General features: G+C 38.8%; 1 protein-coding gene across 1 annotated transcript in view; it reads left to right on the plus strand.

Moving 5' to 3' along the window:
* Window positions 1–20,399, plus strand: part of thsd7aa (thrombospondin, type I, domain containing 7Aa) — a 145,672-nt gene that overhangs the window by 103,549 nt on the left and 21,724 nt on the right. The window contains exons 10-20 of the mRNA XM_086062077.1: window positions 1,767–1,899; window positions 2,128–2,231; window positions 6,489–6,683; window positions 6,845–7,111; window positions 15,373–15,551; window positions 15,718–15,723; window positions 15,823–15,956; window positions 16,637–16,790; window positions 18,702–18,843; window positions 18,963–19,078; window positions 19,153–19,270. Coding sequence (XP_085918203.1) covers window positions 1,767–1,899; window positions 2,128–2,231; window positions 6,489–6,683; window positions 6,845–7,111; window positions 15,373–15,551; window positions 15,718–15,723; window positions 15,823–15,956; window positions 16,637–16,790; window positions 18,702–18,843; window positions 18,963–19,078; window positions 19,153–19,270 — 1,548 coding nt within the window. The remainder of the gene's footprint in view (window positions 1–1,766; window positions 1,900–2,127; window positions 2,232–6,488; window positions 6,684–6,844; window positions 7,112–15,372; window positions 15,552–15,717; window positions 15,724–15,822; window positions 15,957–16,636; window positions 16,791–18,701; window positions 18,844–18,962; window positions 19,079–19,152; window positions 19,271–20,399) is intronic.

The raw sequence follows: 20,399 nt of genomic DNA on the forward strand, positions 1-20,399 counted from the left end.
GACTGACAAGTCTCAAGCGATTTACAAGTCCTACACTTTGAGTTTCAAGTCCTTTCGAGTCATTTTGACAACATCGTAGATTATATTATTTCGGGTGACCATCAAAGGTCAGGGACTCAGGGAGTGAACCCAGAGGGGTGCAACAGATTGCTGTGTTTGCAATGTGTTACCAGTGAGTTTACAGTCTATACGCAACTAGCAACGATAATTAGCTGATAAACAACTGACATTAGCTTACTTACTGTTCTTAACTTCAGATGTTGAACGTTTGAAGTTGTTGCCTCTCCGTCAGTGATCTAATCCTGGACATACTGCAATTAATTTTTTGTTGACCACCTCATAGTTTTTGTACCCAAACAAGTGGTGCAACGGATCACAAAAGTCACGGATTTGATTTTTTTTTTTTTAAACCCCAAAATAAAATCAGATAAATAGAACTTTGTCTTAATTGATTTTATAAAACGCTTTTGCATACTCAAAATGTCTAAAATGGCCGTTGATGGATTCAGGAACACAACTTTGTGCAATATGAGGCAAGATACATAATCCTGCCTTATGTTATATTGCACTTGTAATGCACTTGAAGTTGTGTTCCTAAAATCCAAATTGCCATATTAGACATTTTGAATGTTTAGTTTTTTTTTAAGCTAGTGTTTTATAAAATAACTATAAATGACGGCAACGTTCTATTTATATATATTTTATAAATGAAAAATACATCTAAGTGCAATTTAATGTGTGGATTACAAAGTAGCATAAATCCACAATAAGAAAAGCAAGCGAGCCAAGCAACAGCTGTCAAATTACTGTTGCAGCACCCGATGCTAATGATAACAAATAGATACTAGCCATGAACACCGGAGACTTGTACCGCATCATGCAATGACGGCGTAATTAACTTACAAACTTAAATTCGCTATTTAATATACTTTTCGCGTGGTATTATGATAATGGTGGTAGAAAATATGTAATTTCAATAAGAACGTTGATAATGCAAGCCAAAATGTCAAAGGGAAGTATTCAAGCTGGCGTTCACGCCACCATGCAGGCAGAAGTAAAATCCACCAAGGCTGTTGCATTGGTGTCAATGTATTATTTGGTCAGCTTTATTTTGAAGTTTGCCTTAGCGTAGGAGGCGTTTGTTTGCGCCTTTGCGTCTTCTTTGTCATGTCTGAATGACGGCGCTGTGTCAGCGACTCAGCCCAGCTCGCACACGTACACACACGCGCACACACGCGCACACACCGAGAGGAACTTACTCGTTAACATACATTTGAATCTTTTTGTTTTGTTTTCAAGTCAAAGGACTCAAGTCCGAGTGAAGTCACAAGTCATTGTTGGTAAAGTCCAAGTTGAGTTGCAAGTCGAGTCTAAAGTCGTCAAATTCATGACTCGAGTCCAAGTCACATGACTCGAGTCCACACCTCTGTTATTCACAAACACTGGCAAAAAGAGCTTGTTGCAACATGGCCCTGGTTGATCTCTTATACACTGCTTCCACCTGCTGGCCGTTTTTTGTAATAACTTACAACCATTGCTTTAAGATACCTCTTCAGGTCAGAAGCTGCATCAAAGCCTTCTGCATAAATAAAAGAAAAAAAACTTTAAATACGTATAAATACGTTTTTGGGGAGTGAAGGACAAAGTATTAAAAAACGTATTTATGCGTTTTTGGGTTTGAATGAGTTAAAAACAAACTACCTCTGATAAGAAAACCTACTGAATAGATGTTATAGTTTACAATGCTGTCATCTGGTTGGCCATAGGTGGTAAGACAAAGATGAAGCAATACCGAAAACGCATCATAATCCAGTTACCAGCCAATGGTGGGCAAGAGTGTCCAGAAGTGCTGATTCAAGAAAGAGAGAGTGATGCTCCCTCTGTCTGCCCAGGATACAGGTAAAAGGCCCTTTTCATTGTTCATGCAACTGATACTACAAAAATTATATTATTTGGGGAAATGTTTGCACCCAAAAATTTGATATGTAGTATAAAACGATTGTAATGCTGTAATGTAGCTCAGACACTGTATTAGTCATCTGCATTCATTTATGCTCTTTACCCATTAGCACATGATGATTTCCTCGCAGTGATTAGATAGCAGTGATACTCTCCCTTTGACTTTAGATGGAAAACGCATAAATGGCGAAGATGCCAGATGGTTCCGTGGTCAGTTCGTCAAGACAGCCCCGGAGCTCAGGAAACTTGTGGATCAGGCTTACAGGTTCGAGGTGAGGACACGCAAGGATACACACTCACACAAGTATGCACCAGGGTTCCAATAGTTTTAGATTTTTCATTAGAGTTGCTTTTTATTTTGTTTTAACGTTTGTAAATTCAGTTCCTTTTAATTCACTTTTACTGTACATTTATTTTCGAAAATGCTTTGTTTTAGTTTAGGATTCATTAGTGTTTATATTAGTTTTAGTTTTAAAGATATGGAGTATTTGTCAAGTGCAAGATAATAATAAAAAAGTACACAAAGTGTGTAAAAATTAAGGGTGTCAAAATTAATCTTAATTAACGCGTTAATATCGCATTAACTTGAAGTGCCTTTAAGGGCACACATTTTTTTAACGCTTGATTAATGACCTTTAATTGAAAGCCTCTACTAAGGGAATTCCAGTTGCGACGCAGCAGAAACGTCCACGTCAAAATTATCCAACAGAAATGCACTATACTGAACTGGAGCTACAATACACAATGTTTAAGGGGCAGAATGTTAATGTGGAGGAGCCATTTGGACTGTGTAGCACTACCGCCGGTTCTCTGCTTTGGAAGAACGCACTCGGTTAGCCGTTAACAATGAACTGGGTTGCTCCAGCAGAGGTGTCCGTGGCAAACCCTGTGAGAGCCAAGAGCCGAATGGACGCCGTCTTGTCAGTTGGAGTGGCCCCAAGCCACTTGATCTTTAGATATGAGGCATATTTTATTCAGCAACTCCAGAAAATAGCTCTTAAGTGCAACACATAGTCGTGCTCTTTCTTGGCTCGCTCGCAGCAGAGTGACTCTGGCTTGAAGATTCAGGCTTGCAGTAAAGCGGTGTCACTTTACAATCAATGCGCATCCGAGAACGTAAAAGCATTCAACGTCGTTCAAAGGAGTCACTATAACACAATTTAGGAGTAATAAATAATAATGCATATATAAGTTGTATTTTACAATTTTAAAAATTATGTGCAAAAGAGTCACTGTATCACAATTTAGCAGTAATAAATTAAACTAGAAAAATTTCCGCGGAAATTTTGAATGGAACTGCTGACTCTTGCAAGGTGGAAAGACGCATGTAGTACTTTTAGCAATAGTAGTAGTAGTAGGACTTGTAATAAAAAGCACTATTCAAATAGCAGTCTATTCCATTTCATTAAAAAAAATAATAATAATGTTGTGCTTTTTTTACAAAATGTATTTAAAAAATTGAAATGAGCTGAACAGTTTAAAATTGAAACGATTGGAATCGGTCAAGAAATGTGGAAGTTAACCATAATCAACTAAAAGTATCTTACTGTCGCTTTAAGAAACATGCACATTCACGCACACACATTTGACTTTAACATGTTGGAGACATCACGCACACACATTCAACTGAAATGTATGAGAAACGCTTACTTCGAACAAAAGCCTCTCACGACTTAACGGTTGATGATGCCAGAAATGGCTCGTTAGAACGGCAAGGGTTTGGGGAACGTGAGCATGTTCTCATTTTTTTAATCGGATGAAAAATGACCAAATTAGAGCAGGTTGAAAACTTAAGATTTAAAAAAAAAATGAAGAGAAAAAGCCGACCAAATTAACATGGAAAAGATAGGCGAGAAAGTCCGACTTCTCCTCGCTTAAAGTGAAAAAAAAAGGTACTAAATGACACCTTAGCCAAATAAGTGGGTTTGTCTGAAAGAAGACCCGTGTGACTACAAAATGTGCAAATTTGATCTCTAGTGAGCAAAGATTGTGGCCATGGTGACGAGTTGATGTGAAACTTTTGGAAATAGATTTTTGACTCTCTTCACTCTGAGGCTAATTGCTCCCACTCAAGCAGACGCAATACACACCAATGTTAAAAGGCAATTTTTCTCTCTTTCGCTCACTCTCTTTGAACCCGCACAGGGGGAAGAGCTTTCATTCCTTAAAAAAAATCAACACTGAGCTAAAGATGAGAAAAATTGCAACAAAATGAGCTAAAATTCATATCGGCCGGTTAACGTATGCGCGCGCAGCGTGTCTTGGAAAAAGGTGCTTGATTTGATTTGATTATTTTCGGTTTCCCATTCATTCCAATGGGACTTTTTTTGGGACTTTTTGGGGAATTGCATCGCCATGGTAACTCGGAATTCCAAGAAAAGTAATGCCTTCAGATCGAGCCGCATCGTTTTATACCTCATTCGTGCCGGTGCGATCTACGGTACGGGCCACAATCTGTGGAAGATAATATAATAAAATTTATCAGAAATAATAAACCCGATTTTCTTAGGATATGTGCCTGCTTTGCTATGCAGCAGACCCATAATAACAATGCATATATTTGTGGGGACTGGTGTCAAGTTGTATTTTAGTTTTTAAAATGTGCAGAATTTCACAAGTTACTTCATGTTAAAAATTAGTCAGCTCTTAATATGAAAAGAAAAATGCTCTGTCTTACAAACACAATTATGCCATGTAGTGACAGAAAAATGACCAACACAAATCAATTTCACACTCTTTTTACAGTACAGTAACTTTTTTAAATAAAAAAATAAATAATAATTGTTCTGAAATTACTGATTCAATGAGTAAAAACAATGCAACCATATTTCTATTAGGTTAACATTTCTTCCCACTTTTATGTTAACAAGAATATGAAACAATAGAAAAAAATATTGTACACTTTATTTTCAATTTAGAATTAAATTGAGATATAAAATGTGCGATTAATATGCATTTAATCGTGAGTTAATTATTGAAGTCATGCGATTAACTGTGATTAAAAAATTTATTGACTGACCCCTCTAGTAAAAATTTCAGCTATAATTCTCAAACAACGGTTTTTTCTTCTGTACAGACATACAGCAATCCAAAAATAATTACATTTAAAATAAACCCAGAAAGCTCATGTATGATATAAACAGCCACAAAAAATGACCAAAAAATTAAAAAAATTGTAAGTAGTTAGTTTTTGTTAACTATAGAGTAATAACCTTATATGCAAACATGCACGCGCAACCAACCCACAACACATTATGTCAATGATTATACAGTAGTTCCTATTTGAAAGAAAAGTGAAAACAACAGCCAACAACGACATTGGTCACAAATCAAATAGACAATAAACATGGAGAAGAAGAGATGAAGTTAATAATGAAACGAGATAGAAAGACAGAGTAGGTAGGGCTCAGGTGATGTTGAGGTTGCATGAAAGTAGTGTGAAAGGCTTTGGGCATTGTATTAAATTGTGAACTCGTGTCTGTGATTCTAGCTATAACCTCTATATGCATCACATCCGCTGCAAGTTTGTTTCTATATTATGACTGCATTGTCCCTGTCAAATAAAGATTTGAATTGAATTATACCAATATATTAACTCATTTGCTCCCCAAAAACTTATAAATACCGTTAATTTTTTTTAATGCTAGGTTATAGAGAAGGCATTGATGCAGCCTCTGACCTGAAGAGGTCACTTAAAGCAATGGTCGTTTTTACAAAAAAACGTCCAGCAGGTGGTAGCAGAGTATAAGAGATCAACCAGGGCCATGATGCAACAAGCTCTTTTCCCCAGTGTTTTCAACAGATTGGTGAATAATGATGAAACTTAGCTATAAGAGGGAGTCCTTGAGCTATGTCGCACGCGACCTACGTCGTTTTGACTTTAGGGTGCCCGTGCCTCGTCCACAGCACCTTCTGTTTCGTTAATTTTCCACAGTAATCACACCATTTTAAAGTTATTTAAAGTTGTGTTGTTACCTCTAGCAACGGACGTCCATCAGCCGGTCAGTTAGGCGCGTCACATTTCCATGTTTAAGCTTTGTTGGAATGACACTCTTTGCCTTCCGCGTGTTCGTTTTCTTTCGGGTAGTGAGAATGTTGGTTATCCGAATGCAGGCTGGAGATCCGTGAACAGTCACTTCGAAGCTTTTATTTCTACAGAATATACCGGACACAAGCAAGTTTACAGACAAATGGCTGCAGTCCTCTCGCAAGTGTGTAGTTACAGCAGACTCCCAGCATTCTTATACAATCTTGAAAAGCAGTATCATAAAATCCCCAAATCCTCAGGAAACAGCCCCCAGCCCTCAGCTAAGACAGACATCATTCAATACACATTGACAAATGGCCCATTGTTGTGAAAATAGAGGTGGCTCCCCCAAACATCATTTAAACACTCACCCAGCTCTACTGAGGAAATTAAAACATTTATGACGAAACTAAAACAGTTATAACTAAATCTGGGCAGAAGACCCTTAACAGCTTGAATTAACGCCTTCTTGAAAATCGGCACCATGTCTTTCATCTCCTAGCTGTTTCATGTCGGAAGCAGGATGGTGGACAGGCTGATGTTGAAGTTTGTCTGAGGTTCTCCAGGTCCATGCCGCCTCTCACCCAGCCCTGCCAGCTGCCCTGCCAAGAGGACTGTCAGCTGAGCAGTTGGTCCAAATTTTCTCTTTGCACAGCCGACTGTGTGGGTGTCAGAATTCGCAAACGGATGCTTGTGGGTAAGTGACAAAGAGGTGATAATAATAATGGAGTGTATTTACAAAATATAAATGTAGACGAACAGTACATATAGATGTAATGAAAAACAGTTATTACAAATTGGACTTCCAATACTGTATTCTAAAGCAGGCGGTCATCAACTGGTCTTTTGTTTCTGCAGGTAAGAGCAAAAAGCGAGACCAATGTAAGAACCACCAAGTGTATCCCCTGAGTGAGACTCAGTACTGCCCATGCAACAAATACAACGCCCAGCCTGTGGGCAACTGGTCTGACTGTGTACTTTACGAGAGCGGCAGCATGGAAGGACAACTGGGCATGAAGGTCCAGGGCGATATCAAGGAATGCGGTCAAGGTTATCGATACCAAGCTATGGCTTGCTATGACCAGGATAATCGCATTGTAGAGACTTCACGCTGCAACAGTCACGGTGAGTTTAAAGCTGCCCTATCTAACAATTTGCCCAAAAATATCTTGACCATTTATGACTCAAACTAGCAAAAATAAAAAATAAAAATACCTTAGCTGTTCACAATGGATATTCCTGCAAGCCTCTAGCCAATAGTTTTCCGACTGGATTTGGCTTAGAATTTCCCACCCTGTGATGTCATGTGCACATTGTGTAAGTGACAAGGGAGTGTGCAGTTACATTTTTTGTGGCAGTAACGATTTGGAATTCAATTTTCTGCACTGGACAGCTTTAAAATGCAAAAGTAGACCTAAAATCCTATTGACAATTTAAATAACATGTTGATATTTACAGTCAGTACTGACTGTGTTTCTGAGCCCCTAGACTCCACACCCAGACTCTGGAACTGCACCTTTGAGAGTGGCCTTTTATTGTGGGCAGTCTAAGGCACACCTGTGCACTAATCATGGTGTCTAATCAGCATCTTGATATGGCACACTGGTGAGGTGGATTATCTCAGCAAAGGAGAAGTGCTCACTATCACAGATTTAGACTGGTTTGTGAAGAATATTTGAGACATTGATATTGTGAGTGATATTGTGTATGTGGAAGAGGTTTCAGATCTTTGAGTTCATTTTATAAAAAATGGGAGCAAAAACAAAAGTGTTGCGTTTATATTTTTTGTTGAGCATAGTTCACACAACCCATAATACAGACTGCAACTATTTAAAATGTAAACCTATAGCAACCACATTAGGTGTTCTATGCCAAATCACCTAGTGGGTTTCACCAACCAGACAAACCAAATCATCCATCCATCCATTTCCTGAACCGCTTATTCCTCCCAAGGGTCGTGGGGGTTCTGGAGCCTATCCCAGCTGGCTTCGGGCAATAGGCGGGGTACACCCTGAACTGGTTACCAGCCAGTCGCAGGGCACACAGAGATTACCAGCCATTAATTAACATGCCATGCATGTCTTTGGAATGTGGGAGGAAACCGGAGTACCTGGAGAAAACCCACATAGGCACGGGAAGAACATGCAAAGTCCCCCCAAGAAGGCCGAGGCCCGGACGCGATCTCACGTCCTCTGCACTGGGAGGCGGACGTGCTAACCAGTCAGCCACCATGCCGCCCAAACCAAATCAAACCAAAAAATTTACATCTCTGAAACTTTTACATGTTTTAGTGAACGTGAAAGATTACACTTCATGATTTTTTTTGTTAAGGTCACGTGATACACAAGGTCAATTTCAAGGGCAAATTATAGGTTAAAACCTAAAAGGTCAAGTTATTATAATATGCACAATTTTTGTAATGATTCTGTATTTGGAGCCCTTGTTGAATTTCCAACAATAAATTATTTGTGAAGATTGATCCAGTAGTTCCTGAGGGTTCAAAGGAAGAAGGCAACATCCCTTTTTGCAGAAAATTTCCAAATTTGTCAGGCTGTCGCTCCCAAAGCCCACTTCCGATGGACCTACATCAAGTCTCATAAAAATCAAAATGTTATCTTTTGAGACGGTTGAATTGAAAAAAAATTCTTTATACAAAAAATATTCCAGTTATCACCATAGGGGGTAAATAACTAGTTCATAAGATCATCGTGATGTAGAGTAAATGTAGATGTAAACAATTTGTAGTCACTTACTTAATGATTTTTAAGAGTAGATTTGGAATACCAATTCTGGTGGAATGACGTGCAGTTTCCAATCACTCAGGTTTTACGGTATGTTTTTCAAGCATCGTATTGTGTTTGACAAGTGGCAGCATTTTGCATTCAAGATTTTAAAAGACAGAATAATGTGAACAAGTCTATTCAGGCGCTGTAACTAGATCACAGATTTAACAGAAGCAAAAAGAAAAACTGACAAATTACCTCTTCCTCCTTTTGGAGTGCTTAATTTAATGGTGCTGGTTTCAAAGTGACATTGAAGTGGGACAAAACTGGAGACTACCAATTATACTGTATGTATTGAGAACTCACTTCTAGCCTTGCTGGTACATGCATGCAACATTCAATCAATAGTTAAACTGCCCCTATTAAGTCAACCAGTATAGGCCTACTGTATAATACAAACTAAACTACTATTAATGCTTGTTAAAATTCTGTCAGTTGACTAAGCTCAAAGGCAATCATTTTATTGAATATTAGAATCAGTTAGGGTAATCTGTCAGGCCATTTGGATCTCTATGAATATAACTTAGTATTTGCCAGTAAGGGGAGGAAAGGGAATTAAGAATGACAGAGCAGTCCTAACCTTGGTAAAATACAGAAGAAATCAAAGCACTCAGGGGAAAGGGCACGTCTGTCCTTCTTCAATGAAAAAGCCATCTAGTTGTGAGTGTGAGCTTTCCTCCCAGTGTAGTGTTTTATGGTGACCAGCTGCAACTGTAATGAAGACTGCTGTCAGCTTTCACTCAAATTTGAGCATCCTTTGATTGTTGCTTTTAGACTGCAAATACTGTGTGAATGAAACACAATACTGTCTCGTCTTTCCAGCCACTCTCTGCCCTCAGGCTGCAGCTGTAAACCAATGCGGTTTTGTTTGTGTTTGGCATGATCACACACTTAGAGGAACAGCAAATAGGCTTTACCACTTGCGGATACTCCTAAGGATCGTTTTGTAGTATACTATAATGTACTATAAAGGCAGCATCAGGGAAAACTGGGTTAGCTGAAGAATCCTAATCTTAATCTTCTTTATTGGCCAAGTACTGTATGTTAAAACAGTTGACTCAGGACATTTGGCCAGTGTGAGGTGAAGCTGTGGCGAATGATGTTTCCTGAAGTCCACAATCAACTCTATAGTTGAGCGTGTTCAGCTCCAGGTTGTTCCGGCTGCACCAGGAAACACTGTAAAACCTTATTAAACAGTTTATCTACGGTACAATGGGTTAGTTAATATAGCTACATATCTGACAGAATGACTCATTCCGAAAAAGTAACCATACAGTAGTAAAAAAAAAAAAACCTCAGTTATAATAAAACTCAGTTATAATAACATTTTTGAGCATTTTAAGTAACCTTACTGATAATATACTGTAGCGAAAAATAAGCATTCCAATAATTCTTTTTACGTTGTAGTGATGACCAGAGGTGGGTAACAGAAGTGTCAAATCCAGGTCCAGAAAGTAAAAACCCTGCCACAGTTTGGATTAATCGGGTGCTAGTTAGTTAGCTCCCTAGCTAGCTTCCATGGTACTAGTTTACCTGCTAGGGAGCTAGCTAGCTAGCTAACACTAGGGACTAAAGCCAAACTGTGGCAGGGTTTTTACTTTTTGCACCTGATTTGCCACCTCTTGTGGGTAGTAACGAGTTACATTTACTTGAGTAACTTTTTTGGGAAAAAAATACTTCTAAGAGTAGTTTTACCACACAATACTTTTTACTTTTACTTGAGTAGATGTGTAAAGAAGAAATGCTAGTTACATTGGGCTACACTCGAGTCATTACCTGCCACACCATTCATACATTAGATCTACCGTATTTTCCGTGCTCCGCTTGACTGTCTGTATGGGAGCATTTCTTATATCCAGGAAATGCGTCCCTGGTTGAAGACTGGCAGGCATGATGAGAACCTAAAAGAGTCAACTGAAAGAAGACGTCTTGGTGCTTTCACTTTAAGAAACTGCCACCTATGGTCGTTAGACTGGGAGGCAGCGCGGAGCGAGTTACACCCCAATTTGTGTGTGAATGGATTGTGCATGCTTAGGCTAAAGTGTCAGCTTGCACTGTTGTTTGAGCTCAAAAAGTTTTTTATTTTTTATTTTTTATTTTATGATTTGAAGATGCCAGCATTTGCGCATAATTTAATTGTTTTGTCTGTCTGATGACAATGGGACGCACAAACATATTTACCTTACTAGCTAAAAATGCACGAAGCTCCTCTCGCTGTTCAACATTGAACAAGGAAACGGTGAGTAATTCTGAGAAAACAGAATTAACTGCAGCGTCCATTCATCCATGTTAGGTTTGTTTATTTGCCCCGGCATTTGCACTGGCTTTCTGGTTCCGACAAAGCTGAGCTGCATATCACACCCCCAAACACAATGTCGTTCTGCGATTGGTTCGGATTGGTGAAAATCGATGGCCATACAAGATGTATTCTTGGGAGCTTACAAATACCGAGAGAATTCATCTTGCAGAGCAAGGTTATAAAAACCCTGCCACAGTTTGGCTTTAGCTCTAGGTGCTAGCTAGTTCCCCGGGTGCTTGGATAGCTGCTAGGGAGCTAGGTAGCTAGCTAGCACAAGGGGCTAAAGCCAAACTGTGGCAGGGTTTTTACTTTTTGAACCTGGATTTGCCACCTCTGCGCTACTCTTACTTGAGTAAAATTTTTGGCTACTCTACCCACCTCTGGTGATGACGCAGAAATAGGAGCAACTGGTGGTTTGCTATCTTGCTCAAAGTTGCATTGTGGAGTTTAAAATGTTAATGTTAAAGATTTTTCTACACTCTAAAAACAGTTGGGTCAAAAGTAACCCAGTTATGGATAAAAAAATGGACCAATCCACTTATGGGTCAATTTGACCCAACTTTCTGGGTTGTTTTATACAAAATGTCCCAATTTCTTGACCCAAGTAAAGGATATGACCAATATTTCTGCGTTGCTTTACACTAAAAGACTCATTTCTTGACTCAAAGTTGGGTCAAATTGACCCAAGCAGAGGATCGGTCCATTTTTGACCCACCAATGAGAGCAAAGCCCTGACTTTTTAACTGTGACTGCGTCTATCAGCTTGTATCATCCCTTCAGTGTTACCGAACACTCCACAGTTTCTTGGGGGTGAGGAGGGGTGAAGTGGTTCAGGGCAGTGGTGTAGTGGTCCCTGGAGAAGTGGGTATACTCTAAATTTTATTTAAATAAAATGATTATGAATGAATGAAGAGCAGTTTGTAATGTAAAATGTATTTATTGTGAGGTAAACATGAATAATATATTATCTACTATAAAATTAAACTACATCATATAAGTTAGTTAGGGCTATATTACTTTCTTTTTTTTCTTGAGAGAGAGCTTAGTATTGTTCATTCGGTAATCTTACGATTCGACATGTCATCATCATTGCTCTCTTTTTTTCTTCTTCTTTTTTGGAATGTGCGTGAGTATGTGCGTGTGTGTGCATATGTGCAGGCGTGTGTACTCATTAATTCACCGAAAACCTATTAAAAATCCCATACCGTTCACCTAAACTGAATACTTCAAAATCCAGCTAGAGTAGTGAGGTTGTCAGGAGACCCAAGGAAGGAACAAAGACAGGAAAGTGAAATCCAGCACCGACCAGACATCACCTACTACCCACCAGGTTACCAACCAGAATCTTTCACCAAACCCAGAAACATCTTAATTCCAACAAATTAAGGAAACCTCAAAAAAACAAATGAAAGATTGAGGAAAGGAAGGAAGGATGGATGAAGCAGAGTGAGATCCACAGACATCAGCCTACACCGATTCAACAACCAGAGGAAGAAGCAGATTGTGTTTGAATTTCAAAAGATGCTGGTGTGGTGGATCTGGCCTGCATGAAAACCTCTACTGGTGGATCTGGCATGCATGAAAACCTCCACCAAAGAGGGGAGCCGTCGACCCCGGCCAGGACAGAGCAAGCACAACCCCCCAGGGTCCCCCAGGCCACGGCAGCGCCAAGGCACAACCCCCAGGCCCCGCAGGGGTCACCGGCCAGAGAGCAAACCCAGGAGCCAGGAGCGCCCCCCACCCCAACACGGCCCGCGCCCCAAGCCCAACACAGCAGAACGGGGCACGGCCCACAGCCCCCGCTCCCCCCACGACCCCCCACGCCCTCCACCCCCAGCCGCCCGTCAGGCCCCCAAACCCCCAGACAACCCCCCCCCCCCAGCAACCCGAATGTACCCCCCACCGCCCCAACCAAGCCGCCACCCCCCCAGCCAACCCCCCACCTGGACTCCAGCGGGCATATGGGCCAGCCCGGCGGGGCGATAGGGCTCGCCCCCCGAATACTGGGCCATGGATGGAGCCCCCAGCCCAGGAGAGGTGGAGGAAGGCGGACAGGGGAGGGGGACGCGACGGGAGGAGGTGACGACAAGAGGGGCAAGGGGCGGCGGCAGGGCAGCAAAGAGAAGGGGAAGGAGGAGGAGGAAGGGTGATGAGGGAGAAGGGACAGGGAGGCGGAGGACGGGCGGGGAGAGGCGAGGAGGGAGAGACGGCAAGGGGGAGGGGACAGGGAACCAGGGGACACCCCGGCGGTGCCGCCCCGGACACCAGGGAGAGCAGATTAAAAGATTCTATACATAGACCATGTTTGTATAAATTTTGATATTTGGTTTTTATTCGAGGCAGATATTTTTTCCATTAAAATGTGATTTATGAGGAGGTTAGACCATTGTTTGATATTCAGAGTTTGTTTATTTTTCCAGTTAGCAAGAAATGTTTTTTTAGCAATAGTTAGGGCTACGAGTGTAGATTGAAATTGTTTACGTGGTAAGAGAGTTGTTGTTAGGTCACCTAGCAAACACAAGTTTGGAGATTAAGGTTTCCTACAGTCCAAGACAGCGGAAAGTTTTTCTAAGAGTTTAGTCCAGAAATACATAACCGCAGTGCATAACTATAAAGCATGAAAATAAGTGTAATAGTGTTTTGAAACACTGGAGACAAATGTCGGAGTCTGAGAGTCCCATTTTCTTCATCATATATTGAGTAATGTATGTTCTATGAAGAATTTCATATTGGATAAGTTGTCAATTTGTCATTTTATATATGTTTTCACAAACTTGAATCCAAGCTAAAGACAAATCTGTCTCCCATTTCGAGATGGGTAAATACATTTTATCAGTATACGAAATTAACATATATAGTTTTTTTGTTGTTGTCGGAGAAAGCTTTGTAATATCTTTAGCTAAAACCGGCGGTTGGATTGCACCGCGAAGTGTTGGAATTTGTTTCTTTAACATATTTTTAACTTGTAGATAATGTTTTTTAGTTTGTATTTTTGGAGCAAGAATGTATACGATATAAACATATTATCTGAGAAAAGATGGTGGAGATGTGTAATTCCTTTCTGCTCCCACACACCTAAATAAAACGATTGGTTGTTAAATTGAAATTCGGGGTTATGCCATATGGGAGAAAGCCCGCAGGGCTCCAATTGGGCTTTTGTAATTTCTAGTGCCTTCCACCAGGCGGTCAGGGTGGCGGAAATCATTGGGTTTTTAAAACAATTGTGTCGCTTAATCGATGTTGTAATAAAGACAAAATCTAAAAGTCTGAGGTTATTACAATCCTTCTGTTCAAGTTCCAGCCAACAATTAGTATATCTGTTGGGTTGTGCCCATAGAATGATATTTGTAGCTGGTTTGCTATATAGTAGTGCATACAATTTGGTACCTCTAGACCTCCTTTGAATTTACTTTTCTGAAGAGTAGATGGACTAATATTTGCTTCTTCTTTTATTTTACTCCAGTAAAATTTTGTAACGGCCGAGTCCAACGACTGGAACCAGTTAGACATAGGTTTAAATGGAATCATTGATAAAAAAATTTTAATTTTGGGTAAAACTTTCATTTTAATGGTGGCTATTCGTCCTATTAGAGAAATGGGAAGATTATTCCAGCGCTATTATTATTTTGGTGAGATTTGTATGCCTAAGTAAATTAAATTACCTATAGGAAATGAGTAGGGTGGGTCCTGGCTTGCAGGGTTCCATGAATTTTCTGTAATAGGTAGTAGTGTTGATTTTGTCCAGTTAATAGAATAATCTGATAAATGTGAGAATTTAGTTATTAAGTTAAATACATCCTCTAATGAAATAGCAGGTTTTTCTAACTAAAGTATTTTGTGTTCTATTTCGTTAGGGGATGTAGCAGAGATTAAAAAGATGTACTGTAGCCTACTGTAAAAAAAATAAAAAAGTGTGATATTGATTTGTGTTGAGGTCATTTTTCTGCCACTAGATGGCATAATTGCATTTGTAAGACATTGGTGACAGCTCAGTACATTTTTCTTTTCATATTACGAGCTATCTAATCTTTAACATGAAGTAACTTGAGAAATTCTGCACATTTTTAAAATTGCAAAATACAACTTGATCCCAGTCTCCACAAATATATGCATTATTCTTAAATGTATTATTGCTCAATTTTGCTGCGTTGCGACTGGATTCCCCCATTACAGGCTTTCCAAGTAAGGGGGAAGTCATTAATCGTGTGTTTAAAAAATGAATGGCGTTAAAGTAATTTTAAATTAACTCGAAATTCACACACTAACCCATAATATATAAACATTTATTGTCATATGTTTTATAGGGTACATTGAGGAGGCTTGCATCATTCCCTGTCCATCTGACTGCAAGCTCAGCGAGTGGTCCAACTGGTCACGATGCAGTAAGTCATGCGGCAGTGGCGTCAAAGTTCGATCAAAATGGCTCCGAGAAAAACCATACAACGGTGGAAGGCCTTGCCCCAAACTTGACCACGTCAACCAGGTGGTTTATCCCAACGTACAGAAGATTATAGTTAGTTTCGTAAAGTTCAGTTATGAAAAGTTAGCTTTTACAAATACGGTATACAACATACTATATGGTTAAACGCTCTAGCCAATAATTAAATTTTTTTCTTCTCTCTTCTTTGTTGAATGCATATCAAACACAGGCGCAAGTAAGTACTTCAGTGTTTTTCTTCATCAATGTTTACTTTTTTTCCTGCATATTATACTGTAGTACTATATATATGTTTTTTGGCATTTGCTTAAAATAGGTATATGAAGTGGTGCCATGTCTCAGTGACTGCGGTCAGTATGTTTGGGTGGTAGAGCCATGGAGTGTATGGAAAGTTAGCAATGTAGACCTGAAGAACAACTGTGGTGAAGGAGTTCAGACCAGAAAAGTCAGGTAAAGATTTTCATAAACATCATCAGATTGGTTGAGATGATTAGTTCTAATCCAAATTTAATGTGGCTTTCTTGTTGTAATTTTGATGCATTGTATCAAATTAAATTCATCATTGTATAATTATGAAAGAAAATCCCCCAAATTGAAAATGTCTGAGAACAGCTGCTTTTAGCGCATTTAATGACAAATGGATTATAATTTCACTGAAATGATTAATTGCATGTTAGCTTTCAGCATCAGATGACACTTTTCAAAATAAATACGCCATTAGCCATGAATTTGAACAAGTCGAGTTAGCTCAGTGCTTAGATCAATTGTCTCCCACCCCGGAGCATCTGGATAAAAACCTCGCTTGGGCCACATTTTAGTACATTTGATCGTTTAATACCAACTATCATATCATGAAATGGATTACAATTTCACTGAAATGATTTAAGCACATGTATTTGAATCTTAGCATTAAACTTTTCAGTATTCCCATGTAATTTATGCAGAAATTGCACTTTGTCTAGTTATGAAAGAAAATCCCCCAAATTGAAAATGTCTGAAAGCAGCTTCTTTTAACGCATTCCATAACACTTGTATATTGGCGTCATAATCAAACACAAGGGATACTTACTAGCAATTCCGGCAAACAGTATCACAGTCGCTTAAAATGATGATAATGTTTTGGAAAACAGATGTATGCTGAACACGATAGACGGCCCCTTGGAGCAGGTGGAGGACTATCTGTGTGACCCGGAGGAGATGCCTCTGGGAGCTCGGAACAGTCAGCTGCCCTGTCCAGAAGACTGTGTGCTATCAGACTGGGGAGCCTGGAGTCCATGTCCATTGGTGAGAATGTGTATACTTAATGGCACTATTAGCTACTTTTTGTGGTACTTCAAGTGCTTACAAAAGACAATGATATTTTAAAGCTGCTCTAATGAACAATTTGGACAAAATATCTTTACAATAGACTTTTATTTGACAATTTATCTAATTAGTAGATATTATTATTCACACAAATATATGAGCAATTTACATGTGTGTCTGCTTTTATTATGACTTATTATTGCTAAATATAAAATTCTGCTTGTGAATTGTTGAATGTGCATTTCAAATAAACCTTGCACATTCGTGTAATTACAACAATTATAATTATAATTATAATATAACTCCCTATACTAAATAACTACTTCCGTACACAGAAGTCGGTGTCCTCAGCGCATGCGCAGAAGAGCATGGTAGGCGTTTCTGTTTTTCCGTACTTCAGAGAAAAAAGAAAAAAATGCAAATATAATACTTTGGCTTTTGAACATCACTACCATGGATAACACATTGTAACTTGTAATGGTGGTTATACTAACCTTGTAGCCTAGCCAGAGCTCATGAGAGTTGGTTGCTGGGCAATACATTATACAGTAGGCTTATTCCCAGTAGTGATAATTTAGTCAACAAAAACTAAACAAAAATAATTTTTGTCAAAGCACATTTTTCACCGGATTAAAACTAGACTAGACTAGACTAAAATTCTCATTAATAAACAATAACTTGGACTAAATCAGTATCCATTTTCGTCGGCCAATGAAGACGAGACGGAAATGTACTTCACTTAATAAAAACTAGACTTAGATCTATGGACATTTTAGTTTATGAACAAAAACGATACGAAAATTATATGATTTTGTAAAATCTTGTCTCTGCTAATCTGTCATAGTGACACAGTAACACACCCTCTTTCAAATCTGCAGCTAGCGAGTGCAATATGCACAAACATGGGATAGACAGGTGGATTCACGGTGAAAGGTTAAAAAAGTAAAAGGTAAAAAAAGGGAACATTAATCCAACGACTATAACATTCCAACAATAATGTTAATCTGACCGCTAACTAATACTGGCTAATTTACTAGCTCATAGCATGAAGCCATAGTAGCAACTTGTTGATATACTGTAATTGTGTGTGAAGCTGTTTTTCATCAAAAAGATGAGAGAACATTTTATGTGAAATAGTTTTAGATCCGAAATGTTCAACATAATTTGCTGACAAAAAAAATGTTCATGGGTTAAATGATTGTCTTGACTAGACTAGACTAGACTAGATTAACTAGACTAAATGTTGATTAAAATGATGTTTTCTTGGACTAAAATAAAGATTAAAATGCTGATTTATAGTTGACTAAAAATAGACTAAATAAAAACGGGTGAGGTTGACTAACTATGATAAAAAACTAACAAGAGTGATTGAAACTGGACTAAAACTGAGACTAAATTTAAAAATGGGGGATAAAATTAACATTAATTCACAGTTATCAAAGCCTGACTGCAGTATCAACTTGCCACCAGTAGGGGGTGGCAATAGACAAACATTCGCTGGGAGTTTGAATACAGTTTACAATGGGATGTGGACTGCATGTCTGGATACTGTGAAAGATGGACAATAATATGGTGCAGAGATCCTGTGCTGACTTGTTTTTGTTGCAGACTTATCCAAGTTATATTGTTTTTTTCCCAGACATACAGGGTAGTGATGGGCATGGCAGTTATTTTAAGTGAACTGAATCATTAGAATCAGTTTATTAAAAAGAACCGTTCAAAAGATTCGTTCAAGCAACTTGTTCACTCACGGGTACGTTCGTGAACCGGAAATGGCATCGCATTCACTCACTCACTAATTCACTCACTGATGGGAAGCTTCCGCTCTGACTCATTTATGAACACCAATAGCGTGGCTGTGTGTTCAGTAGAATTTCTTTGTTTCTTTAGCCATGTAACGGAAACATTACACGAGAGAGGAGGGCTTACCCAATCAGGCAGCCTGGCGAGGAGAAGGAGTGTCCTCTAACCACTGAAACAGAGCCTTGCAAACTCAACAGCAATTGCTTCCACCATTCCTACAACATCACTGGTGAGATTGAAAGCGCTTTGTTAATTCTTCTGTTTAAACAGCTGGGCCAAATTAAGACTAGCAAATATGCCTGAATATAAGAAAATCTTGTTTCTCTTTTTTATGTCTGGTCTGTGCAGATTGGAGTACTTGTCAACTAAGTGATAGAGCAGTCTGTGGAAATGGTATCAAAACTCGCATGCTGGACTGTGTGAGGAGTGACGGCAAATCTGTGGACTTGAGGTTCTGTAAAGAGGTGGGTTTAAGTTGTTTTGTTTCCCTCTTCCACTCTCGATAAAGACAGACATCATTCGAATGATTGTCTTTCAGTTTGGCCGAGAGAGGAAGTGGCAAATGAATGCTTCCTGTGTTGTGGAGTGCCCCGTCAACTGCCAGCTGTCCGAGTGGTCGGCATGGTCCGACTGTACACATAAATGTGGACTCCAAGGTATCTGTAGTTCAATTTCTAGCACTTTTTAAATGTTGAAGACGAGGTTGCAGATTATAGACAAAAATGTACTCAGCATTACTAAGAAGTCCTTGAGCAAGGCACTTGACCCCCAACTTAAAGCAGTTTCTTTGACATTGTCAGTCAGAAATGAGAACAAAACAATGCCATATTTTTTCCTTGTGTCGTTAATGCTATTTTACAATCTGGGACAACAGTCTCCATTATAATTTTACCAGTTCATATCTGTAAACACTTCAGCTGTATTTACAGTAGTCTTTACTGAATATCAAATTAATTCATTAATCTTGATAGAACATATTATTTCATGATGTACTTTTTTATTAAAACAAAAATAAAGAATTACATAAATACAAGTAATATATACAATAATACACTAAATTAAAAAAAGCTTAATTTGGGATATTTTAATCATCTGCTTTATATATTGCAACAGGTTCACGTTCATCATATTAACATGAACCCATTACCAAATAACTTACATATCATGAATAGTTATTGACTGATAGTTAAAATTGAAAACTATGTTTGCACTAGGCTAAATAACAGCAACACATTTCCACTGGCTATTTTTAAGAAATCAACCATAATTCTGGTTGAAAGCCATCAATTTCTGTGTAAAATGTCTGAATTAATGGTCAGCAAGTATAAATTATATTAATTAATTAATGAATTAATGTATTTATTTATTTTGAAAATATTTAGTTTAGTGTAGACATTACCAATATTGAGTTTTCAAACAGCTGTATACTTGACTGTGAGAGAGCCATCACTGCCATCAATTGGACTCTCTTATAATAATGGTTCTAATCAGAAGTGCTTCATGATGTGAATCAGAAGTGCTTCATGATGTGAATTCTCACATCACATAACCAAATAAAGGGAGCTCATAAAGGGAGGATTTGGTCACTGATCGATGGTCAATTACGAGTGCTGTGAGGCTCAGGAAGCACTTTGCACTCCACCAGACTGTGAGAAGAGCAGCACCCTGAAGCAACTACAGTCGACTGAAGATATGACACTATAGTAGGCTTTTAAGCAGTTTTGCTAAACTTAACTCATTCACTCCCAGCCATTTTCACTAAAGCAACCCCCTTTGCTCACGGCT

Source organism: Leptonotus elevatus, chromosome 19, assembly GCF_054856555.1.
Source record: "Leptonotus elevatus isolate MCC_2025b chromosome 19, RoL_Lele_1.0, whole genome shotgun sequence".
Lineage (NCBI taxonomy): Eukaryota > Metazoa > Chordata > Actinopteri > Syngnathiformes > Syngnathidae > Leptonotus > Leptonotus elevatus.